This window comes from Temnothorax nylanderi, unplaced genomic scaffold (genome assembly GCF_030848795.1).
Source record: "Temnothorax nylanderi isolate EJ_2023f unplaced genomic scaffold, tnyl_v1.0 TNYL_tig0146_pilon, whole genome shotgun sequence".
Taxonomy (NCBI): Eukaryota; Metazoa; Arthropoda; class Insecta; order Hymenoptera; family Formicidae; genus Temnothorax; species Temnothorax nylanderi.
In genome coordinates, this window is record NW_027249208.1 from 228603 (window position 1) to 243437 (window position 14835).

General features: G+C 43.1%; 1 protein-coding gene across 7 annotated transcripts in view; it reads right to left on the minus strand.

Annotated features, from left to right (window-relative positions):
- Positions 1-14835, minus strand: part of Tgo (Aryl hydrocarbon receptor nuclear translocator homolog tgo) — a 36589-nt gene that overhangs the window by 20180 nt on the left and 1574 nt on the right. For 2 of the 7 annotated variants that reach the window (XM_071714803.1, XM_071714802.1), the window contains exon 1: positions 9931-13491. The exons of 2 other annotated variants lie outside the window; for them this stretch is intronic. In XM_071714803.1, the coding sequence (XP_071570904.1) occupies positions 9931-10163 (233 nt within the window). In that variant the 5' untranslated portion in view covers positions 10164-13491. Of the gene's footprint in view, positions 1-9930; positions 13499-14835 lie in introns of those variants that run through there. 3 more of the 7 variants (XM_071714800.1, XM_071714799.1, XM_071714801.1) reach the window with 3 other exon arrangements.

Genomic DNA, 14835 nt, shown 5'->3' on the forward strand with positions numbered 1-14835 from the left:
AGGAGAGGGACGGAGATAGATAAATCGGGGATCGATAAATCCGTCACCAATCGTCTCATTACCGGTGTAGGAGAGCGTGTGTACCGTCGTCTCTCTACCGAACGCGATAGAAAATTATGCTCTCATTGGGAGAGCAGAGAGCTCCACGCTCGCGCGCAGAAATCCGGCCGATCGTCAGTCTTGTATTGCACAGCGCCCGCGCGGGTGATGTACGATTCTGACCCTGAGCGAAAAAGCGAGACCCCTTTACTTACCGGCGCCCCTCCACCCGCCGTCCCTCTGCTTCGCCCTATCCCGCCCGTACCCCGCTCGTGCCCCTCCGCGAGGCTCGCTCACCGGTGAACGTCGCGTTGAAGAGACGGTGTACGGCCTCTCTACCCCCCCCTCCCCCTCTTTCGTTTCCCCGTCGCAAAGTCCATAGGACCCAACGGATCCGAGGTAGGGATGGTGTAGGGCCCGGCAGTGAGTGTATCCGGGTATCGCGAGCGCGAGGAGGGTTGAGGGAGAGCCCCCCTTACTCCTCCGTCTCCCTCTCCGTCATCTTCCTGCGCGGGAACCTTCTCGGTTCCCTTCGTCCCCACGTTCTCCGCGTTCCTTTTTTCCTGCTCCTTTTCCTCCTCGCGAGAGAGCGAGAGGAATGGAGAGAAAGAGAGAGAGAGAGAGAGGGAGAGAAAAGAGAAGGAGAGGGGGAGTCGCGGAGACTTATGGAGTACATAATGATGCGCCCCGCGGTATTACGTCGACTTAACGGACGCGTATGCGTGCTTCGCAAGCGATGAAGTCGACGACGTCGAGAAGTATTCGCGGCGGGCGAGCAAAGCCTCAGGGCTGAAGTTTTAGAAGAAGAAAAAAGAAATGGTCGCGTACGCAAATCGATCGTAAACATTCGCTACGATTGAAGAGTGAAACTATTTCCGCATCTAAGATACCTATCTTAGATATCTCGTTCGTTATTTTTTAATTGCATTCGAATTTATAATATTTCCATCAGCTCTCTCTAAATGAAGTACGTCGATTCTGCGTACCAGGTGCTGCTTTAATTCAATCCACATCCGCTGTATATAAAATCCTTGGCTTACATCATAAGCGAATATGAGGAAAATAAAGCTATAAATTTCGACCCCCCTGCCCCTGTCCTGGAGCGAGAAAAGTATCCGAGGTAGAGCAACGATAAAGTGAAAATTATGGGGGAAAAAGGCAGCCGAAGGTGAGAGAGAGATAAATGTGTGACAGGGAGATGTATGAAGCGCATAATGATGCGCAGCGCAATATCACGTCGACTTAATAGGTGTTTCGCAAATAGAAAATCGCGCGCAGTAGGCTTAGCGACTCTATTCGCTACGGGATTTATTTACGACGAACGAGGAGAGTACAGTTTTTCAATACCTAATGTCTATACACGCTATTAAAATAATCAAGAATATAATTACAACTTAAAAATGGTGAAAAAAGGATCGATTTTATTTTATCAAAACGGTTTAGCTTAATTACGATTAAATCGCGATTAAGATTGCGTCAATTCCTTATTTAACCTTTACGAAAGGGTACTGTTATTTATGATATAATCATTATATTGTCAGATATTAGTTTGTAATATATAGATATTTGACATGTATTCTCTTTTACGGAGCGCAATGCAAGTATTAATTTATAATTAAATGTCATGTTCAACATATTCTATGATTGCATGTTATATCGATAAACATATATAATATTAGTGATTGCTGATCAGAAAATTCCACCGATTACTCCTCTACAATTGCGAGGAGAGCAAAATTCTCGGCCAGAAAAACTCTGCCACTAATTTCAGCACGTTTCTTTCTCTGTAATTTTACAAGAGTAAGAATATAATTATGGAATTATTTTGATATGTATAATAAAATTACATTGTTAAATAAAGCTTCAGCATGCAGGGCAAGCAATACGTTAAATCGTAATCTTTCGATTTATTTCAACTAAACCTTTTTTTTTCGGGAAATTAAAAAATGGTTAAACAAATTTAAATCTGCATTCACGTCGGCGAATGCATTCCTGAGATTGGATGCAAATCCGAGAGAGAAGATACGCGGCTTTGACGCCGCTCTGCCATTACGGTAGTTTGACCTTTGACACGAAGGCGATTTGGGCAGTCCAGTTCGGAATTTCGGCGGCGCCGATTGAAGAACTGGACACAGACGCAATGCACAGTTACGGTGAAAGGGTTGCTCTCTCTCTCTCTCTCTCTCTCTCTCTCTCTCTCTCTCTCTCTCTCTCTCTCTCTCTCTCTCTCTCTCTCTTTCTCCCTCGTTTCATGTTCTCCACGTGCATTATAAGTAGACCCCGTAACGCGATCGAGGGGGTCAGGGCAGCCCCCCCGCTCTATTTCCCTGTTTACGCGCCTCGGAACGCCCGATAATTTGTATACGTCGCGAAAACCGTGGGAACAAAAGCGCCGATACTTAGGTGTACGCGGCGATCGTTATCTCCGCTATCGGGATACCGTCGTAAACTGTCGTGTCTTTTTAATGTAGCCGTGTTGCGCGGGAATAACGAACCGTCGCTCGAGAGAGCGGACACATGTACCCGCTATTGCGATACGCGCATACGCGGATACGATGCATTTCCGTTTAGGTATAATGGATTAATAATTTAGCGAGACGATATAGCCCGCGAATGTTCAAGCTGTTTGTCATATATGACGAAATGTGTGATGTCTGCTATTAATTTTTCCTAATTGATAATTAAAAGATATGAGTGTATTTAATACGAATATATGCGACTTTATAATATATGTGACTGAACATAATTATTTAATAGTGGTGAACAATATTATCTGACAATAAACGTTTACAATTCGATAATAACAGCATGAATATTTATGGAATATTTAATAAATAAGATCGACATTGAACCGATAATTATTTATTTAAAAGTAAAAAAATATTTTATAACCAAAACTGAAAACATTTCGAATTATTGCACTGACTAATATTACTGTAGTTAAATAGATGTTTTTCAATTATGCTAAACAAGCGAAGTTTCTGCCAAATTTTTTATGATTATGGAATTATTTATATCTTAGTTATTTCAATCAAAAACACAAGTTTTACTTAAATTCTCATATTAATTATTAATCGTAAAAAGATACACGCGTTAATTTAAAAAAATTCACATTATTAAAAAAAAGTTGACGGACACTGATCATCATACAGATGCATGTGTTTCTGAGTTCTGTCGTCAGTTTTTTGCACCTTTCTTCTGAGAGTTTAAGAGCCAGAAAAAAAAAGAAATACGATACTCTTGCGAAGAAGAAAAAGAATAGGAATTCGTGTGACGTGTCCAGTTTACGGTGGCGCCTTTTTGCATTTTTCCGTATGGCGCCAAAGTCACGACTTGACCCTGTCGTCTCCCTCTATCCCACCCTCTTTCGTCCACGATCGTACTTTTGCATTTACGTTCGTCGTTCCTTAAGGTTCACGTGTTACAACTACTCTTTTTACACGACGCCAAATGTATATCCAAGTACCTCCTAAGAAAGAGAAGGTACTCTATTTGGTACAGAAAGGCAAGATGATATTAGATGCTTAATATCTAAGCATCTATTAATTAAATATCTATTAATTAAATTGTTAAGATAATACAAGTCATAATTTTTCAGTTACAAGAGATAAAAATTTCCATAAAATACGTACTTCAATCGTGTTATTTTTCTCAATTTTGCATGACCATAAACTCGAATGTACATCAATGGAAACAGAAAACACGGAAGAATCATTTTCGTTTATTTTATAAATCTGTCTGAGTTTCACGCGTTCAATTCGGAGAAGGATCGCCGGGCGATTTTTAGCGAGCAAAGAAACGGAAGAGAAAAATGAGGGAAGAAGAGGAAGATCTCAGTAGTGCGATGCATCCTGATCGATCGCGGGCCGTGGAAAATCGTCACGGTGATCGGCGACGACGAGGGTCGGCAGGAGCGATCGAGGAGGTGGTGACCAATAAGGTCGCTGGAGAACGGATAAGAGTCGCGGAGTCGAAGAACGATGGACCGCCCCTCGCTCCGGCGGTAGTGCGCGAGGCCCACCAATGGCCACGCTGTTTTCGCCTTAATATGCAAGCCTGGCCGCCGGCATTACCGTTCTCGTAATGAAAAAATTACGTCACCTAGCCGCTTAGGCGTTAGATAGCCGATCGGCGCTATGAGACGCACCATCGCTGGACGTTCGTCGGCGCCGAGGCGATCTGAATGCCCGAGGCATTACGTGATCGATTCGATCTCGGGGGAGAAATATATTGTTATACATTTATACATTTATCGGGAATTCGTATATACGGAGATGAATTTAATGAGTCATTAATGAACGCGCGAAGTAATTTGGTTATTTCAGATTAAATGTGAACCTTCTATGAAAGAAAATTTAATCTTTCAATAAAATTTTATTTATCGCGTAATTTTTAATAAGATTTCTCTTTTATGTACACTGATTTTGTTAATAAGTTTGGCTCTCTATTGGGCAGTTTCAAGAGATCCTTTGCTATATACACTTGCTTCTTTGTTATTTTTGTTAAACACGCAATATTCTGTCGACGTAGATTCTTGATATCCGAGATTAGATATCTACAGCCTTGTGTTCATTGTTACACCGTATCCTGAATATTATCATAGATTCTCAATACCATGTATCCTTGACACGATAAATCCCTGCATTTCTGTGATCCTCAATATCTTGATATTATAAATTCGTGATATTACAGATCCGCAAACTTAGCGATCTCTATAGATCATAGATTGCCGGTATCGCATCTTGCTGTCTGTGCGCGAGCGGTGGAAGGAATCGGAGATCAGGCGCGTGAGAAGGGCTTAATGCAAGAAATTGTCTTTAAATCTATAGTATATTTACACGGTCTAAATATAAGTCTATATTTACAGTATTTACAAAGTCCTTAATTCGGTTACGCAAGTCCGCGAGCCACGGATTTTGAGTATTCGCGCACGCCGAAAGTTTTCCGTTCCGCGAGCCGCGGTTCGTACCGAAATCTAGGAAACTAGACGCGAGCCGCGAAAAGTCTCTCGGTATTATTTTTAACGCTAATAATAATATGTAAACCCTTCATAAATTCAGTACATCATGTTTTCCGTGTAATTTCGATTTTAAGGAACTGTAGTGTTATTTTTTTTGTATTAGTTCGCAAAGTTCCCAAGTATTTACTTCATCGGGCGACATAGATGCCGATAGACATCGAGATTCGTTCGATTTTGTCCCATCGCACGCCGGCACGGAACGGATCAGAAACTCGACCGTTTTCACGCCTGAGAAAATCCTTATTGTCTAAGGCGGGTTGGTTTGCCTAGAGCGGAAAGTCACGCGAATCGACACACAAGGAAGAGGAAATGAGAAATGGACTTTAATTGCGCACGCCGTTTAGTACTTCTATGCGTATAACAAACAGTAATGTACAACTGACTGCTTCTATTCGTCTTCCTTCCGTTCTGGATATTCCTTTTTATTTTTCACGTTATTTTTAACGGTTCGTATTTCTATAATAATAATAATTTACAAATTTCTCGATTATAAAATAACAGAATAATAAATAATAACACAAGAGAAAAAGCAACAAAAAGAGTTCTAAGTTTTATTCCATATAATTTTACGATGTCTCATATTTTATTTTTAATTTATGTCTAATAGGGAAACTAGAGATATCATATTTATTCAAGTTTTATTTCACATAATTTTATGATCTCATAATTTTATAATTTTACATTTGTATTTTTAATTTATGTCTAATACGTAAAGTAGAGAAATAAAAAAAATATTGAATGTTGAGAGATTAGTTTCTGTTGCGATAATTTTGATGGCAAAAAACGAAGAACTTCAACTTGCTGTCAGTTTGTTTTATTTTTACCTTTTGTGATTCCCCATTCAACGGCGTGCGCGCGTCCAGATGCATGTCGATCGTGTATGACATAAATATGCATCGCGGGCCGCGCGTACGGAGCGTTACTAACAGGGTCTTAATTATGAATGAAAATAATACGCGCGCTTCAATCTCGAAACACACTTTCCTCGGCGTCAAGCCATCCGGTTCAACGACTCCTCTGCGGCAGAAGCGTGCGGAAAAATATCGTGCCCGCGCACGAGAACGAATATGACGCCGATAATCACGGCCAAGCGATTTGTACGCTCGCTTGTTCTTCTCTCCGTCACATGCTGACGTCGATAATCGGTCGATTAGATTTGTGTTAACTAAATGTCGAACGAACGTCAGAATTCTTTCCACAACGCTGCGATTTTTCAAACTAAATATCAGAGTCCTAAAATTATAATAAAGTAGGTATAAAAGCCCACATTTCCCTCTCATTAATTGACAATGTTTCAATTTTTTTTTTCGGATCATCCTGCATGCCAGCAGTATCCGGCGTCTTCTTTTTTTCATGACGGAACTCGCCTACTTGCCGAGTTTGCCGGGCAAGGCGGCGGGATTCGGGGAAACGATGTTATTGCGTAACGTAATGATCTGGTAATCGGTCACGTGGATTTGCGTTGGACCGGGCCGGCCGCAAATCTCCGCTACGTGACGAATTCCGCGACGAGCGGGTTTTGCCGCGTGCCTGCGCCCGCACGTGAGTGCACCATCCGCACGCGCGGCGCTAAGCTCCTCGCATTAGTTCGCGCGCTTCTGCAATCGACGATAGTTTGTTTGCTCCGTGGCGAACGATGCGTCGCACCACGCGGCTGCAAGCTGCACGAGGACGACGAGCAAATCAAGAACGCACAGCAACGCTGCTGCTGCTGCGTAACACCTCATTAGCGTTCGCGGAAGTAAGGCCGCGCGCCGCCTGTCCGCGTCGCGAGAATTCTTTCGCTTTTGTAACAGCAGCGCGCGCGCGGCGTGCGGCAGCGGTGCTTGATCGACAAAAAAATCGCATGCACATCAATTTTTAATTATATCCGTTAGAGATTTCTTTTCATTGACAGTTATCATTTTTATTGGAGTTTTATTCTCTTGAAAATGATGAAAAGAATATTCAAAGAACAAAATAAAGAACGATTATTGATTACATATAACGGAAGAATCCTTCTGTTACTTTAATCAAGAATATTATTGAAGAGAACAGAAATCTATATATTATTTTATTCATTGCTTTTTAATTGACTTTTAATATATAACTTGAATAACATCTTTATGAAAAGCCGAGCGCTCCTTTGTTTGTCCTTCACGGTTTGAGATTCAGAGCTGTCCGTGCGCCCGTAAACGTAGGTACTCTGTTTTGCATGGCGTGTGCGTGCAAGGATACACGTATTAAATGCACGCCCTCTCTGTTGTTGTTCGATGTTAATTGCGCGCAGTAATCATTTTAACGTACGTTCTAATTATCCGAATGCTATTTGGATTACATTTGCATCGTAAAAACTCCCGATGCGCTACTATTCTCCGGCAAACGTGGTATTTAACACAGACCGAAGTTTTTTAATCTCGCCAAATAATCCCGTTTTATCTGTCAATAAAATTTATCGGCGACGGTGTAAAAACTTTCATCGCAATTGTCGATAAAATTCGCACCTATCGCGCGACGGCATTTTTGTTAATACATATTTTTAGATATCTGGGCTTATCGCGCCGCACGTGCCTAGGACTATAATTATGAGTATCCTTCTCGTAATATCGTCTCGCCACGAGTTTCGTTATGGTTCCGAGAGATTATCGTTATCGTTGTTTCGATGACTGTACCCCAAGTATCGCTTCATTCAAGGCCGCGCGCGCGAAAAGTTTTTTTTTATACAAGATACACGTGTCTTTGTGTGGAATACATCGCAGAGAAACGGAGCGACGCGAGTTCGATTAAAAATGCAGTTCGAGCCCGGCACAAGCGAGGAAGCAATATACCTTGATCGTATCGTATTACTTTATTGTAGAACGTTTTCTTCATCAAAAATACTATCAAGAAGCTAAAAAGAAAGATTATCTTTCATTGTATAAAATTGTATAAAAAAGTGTATATGTTTCTGTTGTCTTTTTAATTACACAAATCATATTACTAATATACTCTTCAGAATATCACATTTAATGTGACAGTTTAATACCGTTGCTTTAATTCTAAAAGACAAGGACCGTCTATAACAGAGTTCGTCTATTTGCCTTCGTGTTTTTCGTGAATTCTTATGCCTCGCTCTCTAAGAAAAATTCAACGCCGGTTCGATATCTAATAAAATAATTCAGATCGAGTCGTGCTAGAACGAGGTGTGAATCTATTGAAAATTCTCACTTTGGCCGCACATCTCCCCGGAGGGAGAGAGCAACAAGTGAGTAAACATCCGTACCACGGATCCTCGAGTCCGCGCGAATCGTCGCCGCGCGATCGAATCGGGCAGCAATGTTGCAAGTCCAAAGCTGCCAGCGAAACGGCCAGGAATATCGTGACACGCGTACGTCCAACCGCTAAGAGACGAAGCTGGGATCAATGGCGCGTGACTGCGTCGGGTTCGTCGAAAGTGAGGCGGAGATATAATGGCTGAATGGGAGAGAAGGGGAAAAACGCTCCCCTTCGCACTCGTTTCACCCCAGAGCGGGGTCGGCTGCTATTTTCGATAGATCGACCTTTCACCCCATCGCAGAAATACCGAAGCACGGACGCGCTCCTAAACGGAAAACGCGCGAATGGAAAGTTACGGCTTAGACTAGAATACGCAGAAAAATATAGTCGGCACGTCATATCGGTGAAGTGCGAAAAAAATAGTTAGCACAATTGAATCTTATCTGAAAGCGAATAAAAGATAAAATTAAGAAAAACAAATGAGAAAGATATCGTAATCAGTATAACTGTAACGTGCAAGTTTTTGTGCATAGAAATTATTGTACGTCGAATTTTTTCCTGCGTCATATTCGATGTATGTATGTATTGAAATATCCAGCCAGTTAAGTTGCAGTGAAAAACAAAATCGTTACGCGAGCTGTCCGTCGACGTGCTGATGCGGATGAAAACTTGCTGATTCCGCAATAACATTCCGTATAAAGACCAACAATAATACGCGACGATGACGGGCATGGAATAAAATTACGCGACGTAAAGCTATACTTACATTTTTAACACATTTCTGTGTTGTCAACATTTTAGATTTGCTTTTAATAGATTGTATCTCTTTGCTGCAAATTTGAATTTTTATACAACTACAATATATTAAATAATATTATAAACACGATACTGATTTTAGCGAAAGTCCTCGTTCAAATTAATTAATTTATTTTTGGATATCAATTTTATAATCTTAATTTTGCTTCATTTATTTTAGAATATATTAATCGATAGTAATATCATTGAGGATGTAGTCCAGCCTCTCTTTTCAGAATTTTTTAACCGATAAATACTCCGCTTTTTAAGTCGCCTTTTACGCCGAAATTTGTCGATAATCGAGCTATCTCCATTCAAAGGTGGTTGCTACGCTCCTCTTTCTCTCTTTTTTCTTTTTTTTTCTTCCGCGCAATCGCGAAACAAGCGCATTCTGCGAATTGTTGGCATCATGTCAGAATGACTCGTCGGCTGATGAATTGCAATGTAGCAAGCGCTAATTGAAGGCGGGTAATTAAGACGGCTGAGAGTTTGTACGCCTTAGAATCTATATTCACGAAAGTTTCGCCGCAATCGAGAGACTCACGTAAAGCACAATAGAGATAAACGTCATAAAAATTATCAAGCCGATAACCACGCTGTAAAAAGTATTTTCATATCGTATGTTTATGTGCAGTGTATATAAAACGCGGTGTATTGAAAGATTTAAAAAGACAAACAATGCGAATAATAATCTATCCGACCCCAGTGCATATTTTTACAGATAAAATATCACGGAAAATGTAAATTAAAAAATTCACTATGCGCGCAGAAATGTGCATGTCCCAAAGAGAGAGAGAGAGAGAACAAATATATATAACGACGAAATAACGGTGCCCTTTTACCTCCGTCTTTTCGACTCCGGCTGGGCCTGCTGGATGTGATGGGGCGATAAATCGGGCCCGTAAGACAGAAGTTGACTTCCTGTGGTGACGGGACAGACGGGCGGGGGTGGCGGCGGCGGCGGTGGCGGGCCTAACTGGTAGCCCACCGTGGCGGAGGGGGCCGCGTAATGCGAGGGGCCCGGTCCGAGACCGACCCCGTAGCCCGCGCTGCCCGCCGACCCGCCCCCGTACATGCCGCTGCTACCGGGATACTCTATTTTGGCGGTTTTTTCTTGCTAGCCAACTCGATTATCGGAGAATAAAACGTGTATCACTCTCGCGGAGGAGTCACCCAGCGGGTTAGCACTCCATATCGCCACTGCAGATTACTCGTCGGCGCACTATCGCAGTTTCACGGAGATCGTCGTTGCACGCTCTTCGTATCGTTATCGAATCGCGCTTAAATTACCGGCTCGAATCGTCCCTGTTACCTCGCGATTATTCACCGATGTACTTTTGTATCTCCTCATAAAAATACTCGTATGCTTGCGTCCATTATCAAGTTAATCACATTGCACATTATTCTTAAATTATCGACTTGTCGTCTTATCGCGCCGAGATTATCGCACTTTTGTACATTTAGTGAAATTTATATTGTCGGATTTAAGACGAGAAGAAAGTATGGAATTGGAGAATAATCATTGACCTCGCGAACTTATTTATTTATATTCACACAGCACAAGGCTTATTAACTCTCGAACTATTCGGTAACGACTCTGTCGCACCAGGTTGGTGCTCGCTTCTTAAAGACACACATATATATACACACATACTCAAACATATTTGTTTCGAGTCTCGAGAGGACTCGCGAAAGTCGCGCGTTACCACAATACACTTCCATCTGTTAGAAATCTCCCCAAAAACTTATCGCACGATAAATTATTCTGACACAGTAGATAATTCGTCCACGCAAGGTGCTTTCATTCACAGCTTCCGCACAGCATCCGTATCCGTACTTTATCCTTGTTATCAGTTCATTATACACAGTCTTCAAATTGGCAGAATATGCGCCAAGTACGTCACATTCTTCTAACCCTGATCGCACGAAGAAATTCGCGATAAAACGTAGTTTTCACCCTCGTCTCTTGATCGCATCTCGTCATGTTGCGCTTCGGTCTTCGTGAAATAAAAAAGAAAACATCTTGACGGTTTAATAGCTCGAGTGCACGATTTCGAGGTTCCTGATACAGAAACTCGTTCGACTATGTTGCGCTCGCCTTCCACCGAATTATCTTGTCATCTCGTTACCCGGAGCAAGATGTAGATCTACCATCGGTCTACCAAGCAGTTTTGTACTTCGCGTTTCCCTCTTCAGCGTTAGCCAGCGTTAGGGGATATTTCAAGAGTTTCGAAGGCTCCAGAGTTTCGAAGGCCTTTGTATCTAAATTCTACTCACGTTCGCTCGTGTACTTCTTCACCGATCTTGAAAAGAGCGCGCGATGGTATATTTTAATAAATTATACTTTAATCATTTTTATATTCGCTTATTTTATCTGCGCACTTCGAAAATTTATTCTAACATAATCATTGACGAGAGAAATATGTGTTTGTTTCTACCGATAATGGAAGTTTCCATTAAAGATTAATCATTCGAGACTGCGTACGCTTGGTCTACGAATTGTATGGCAATCTTTCGACGAAGACACATATAAGCGAAAACGGGAGCTTTATCTGGGGTTGGCCCCCCCGGAATTGTCTTTATCTGCGACTGAGAAGCTCCGACGTTTTCCGATATGGCCCTCTTCTTGATGTGCGCACAAAATATAATTTTGCTCCCGTTGCTTTCATCTACTCCGTGGGAGTATCATGGAGAATCCTCGAAGTTGGCGCATGAGGATGTGCCGCTGCAAATGAGCGACCTTCTTTCCTGCACGGCGGATTTCGAAATTCGAATAAAAGTCGCTTCTCTCTAATAGATAAACTCCTCGTGTTTCGCTAGTCAACGCGACGGCACGATTAATCGACCAAGAAAGAAAGTACGGGAGAAGCAAAAGAAGCTCGTGTTACGGAAGTGCGCCTCCGGCGCGGCGGTGATTTCGATTTTGGAAAGCGTCAAATCGGCCACTTTCACGAGGTGAGCTCTCTATTCGCTTGCCAATAATAAGTTTGCCCGCCTACGCTCTATTAACTATTGTTTGTTTCTTTTCCGCTCTTCCAGTAGTCGACGAGAGCGGTACTCACTCCCGGAGAAAAGTCCTCTGGGTCTCCCGGGTTCCCAGAACTTGATCGCGAATCCGAGAACGTCACGAGACTCTCGATCTCGTCGGGCCGTCGTTGCACTCGCGCCGAATTCTGCACGCTCCTTTCGTCGCACTGTCGCGTACGATCCACGGGACAATCGCGCTAATCTTTCCCTCGCCTTGCGATTTCCTCAGAGCGACGGCCATCGCTGAAGCGGTTCGCGCGCGTCGCGATCACTTGTCCCGAAGAATTCCGTTCAAAGCCATTCGATCGATTCGCACGGCGAGTTAAGCGAGGCGAATTAGCTTATTTTCGAAACGAAATGACTGTAGAGCAATTTCGTTACGATATCCTGTCGAGTTAGATCCCGTCGAATTCCTGTTGCTTCACAGGATGAGTCCATGGGCTTCTATCCCTCAGGATGTTTTACCAATCTGCTTGATTATTTTCAAAAATCGTTATTTATATATTTAGGATGTGGAGTCTTGGCTGACTGTGGAGAATCAAATCGCGCACCCTCAAAGCCTCGTCGTACCGGAAATCATATGGCGAACGGTGATCACTGGTCTCCGAAACGTTTGTTCTCCGCAGTTGACGAAAATTCAGATCCCGCGTTACGTTTGTTTCATCGTAAAATGAACTCGTCGCTCTCTCGTTCGAAATCAACTCGGCTGAGCTCGCGTAACGAGAAACGCACGCAAATCACGGATGCGTCAAATTCCCGCGTAAAACCGTGCCACAAAATTCCTCGGCAACACCGCGCGGTTACCAGCAAAGAATGAGTTCCTTCTCTTTAAAATCTTTAATGAGTAATAAAAACAATAATAAAACCTTATTGTGATACGTGCGTTTTTCTTGCTCGTCTAAAGTTCAGTGTCTGATATAAAGTCAATAAAAGTCGATCTTTCCTCAGAAATTAACGACTAAAATTCTCGCCGCGATTCGGCGATAATCAAAGCGTGCCTTTTCAATCAGATGACTTGATATTTTTCATATTTATAACACAGAACTCCACATATTTAATTTTCAATATCAAAATAGTTCACATTTTTCAAATATTTATTATACAAAATCTTCAAGTTCTTCCAGCTACGTTTGTTAAAAATCCTACGATTAATCAAGATCGATTTTTTTCTTCAACGATGAGTCTAATTCACTGAGAGCCAAACGAGAGAACGTTTGACGGCACACGCGGCCAGGCGTCCAATTTTCGGCGCCAAAATTCTCCTCGCGGCGCACTCTCGGATAATGGCGCGTCGGCGTGCGTCGCGTCGCGGTCTCGATCACGATCGATGAAGATCGCGGGCGAAGTGACGCGGAAAGACGTACGGACGTACGTATGGACGGACGGACGGACGGACGGACGGACGGATGGGTCGCCGACTAGCCACCACCCACAACTCGCTAGTGACTGATTCCACCATAGCCGCATAATGTGCTGCTGCGGTATACCCCGGTGAGGACTATCACTTCTCCCACCAGAGAGCCCGGGACAGCCACCGTTGCGAAGCCACGACTTTTAACCGGGATGCATCGTCGCGAGCGAGCGAGTACGGAGTAGGCGTTTCGGGGGACTCCCTTTTCGAGATTAATTCGAAAGATCTTGTCGCCGGACTTTGACTCGACTTTTTTCAACTTCTCACATTCGTTCGGTGACAAAAATTAGGGTATATTAACACGTATCTAAAGTTAAATTCTTCATTCGGGTGTGTTCTGCCGCTCTTTATGGATAAAGACGCAACTAGAGAACCGGAACTTCTTAATATCTCAGAGAGACCACTCTAGGTGCAAAGGAAAATAAACGTCTAGAGTTTATCTTCGGAATTCTTATTTAAAACCCGCCAGGAATTATTCTTCGATTATCTTTAAAGTCCTCGACATTGTAAGTGTAAATGTTCAGAATGATTTCTTTATACGCGATACACACGCAACAGTGAAAATTGATAAAAGTAAATATATACATATGTATATATCAGAATGAGTGGGAATGGCAATAGAAAGCAGAGCGGACGTATTCAGTCTTATCGCGCCGAAAGGATCGTGCCGGCCGGGTCCGACAGATCGGAAATTCACGATATAAGAGGGTCGCGGGAGTGTGTTGATACAACGGCGGGTTGACATTTGCGCCTGCTTCGCGTGCCGAAGCCGCGCGGCAGAAAAGTGTTTTCGAGAAAGACTCCGCGCGCCGGAGTAAAAGTAAGCGCGGCGCTTACGATAACGAAGCGTTTTCTTGAGCGATGTCGCAACGCGCGGGCCGCTCTCGCCGCGCCGCGCGGCGCGGCGCGGCGCGTATTGGCCGAGCAAGCAGCATTGTAAGCCGGGGTAGCGGAGAATTGCCTACTGTGTTATGTGTGGCGAACGCCGTAACTGATCCCGGCGCTGCATCATTTCTCGGAACTGCGTCAATCAAGCGCGCGACACCAAGTTCGCCGTGCATGTAAACCGGTAACACGGCGAAATTTCACCGCGATCGTTAACGCCGAAGCCAGCTATTTTCGTCGTCTCAAACGTCTTTACCAGACGATCTTTTCTCTCGCTCCCCTCGCGTGATCCGAGGACTCGATACGAAAAGTACAAACGCATGCGTTGTGCACATGGACAAACACATAAGAATTGTTTATATTATTTCCAGCGAAACTTAATGCGTAAAAATATTTTTTCTTGAAATTTTATTCAATGCCTTTC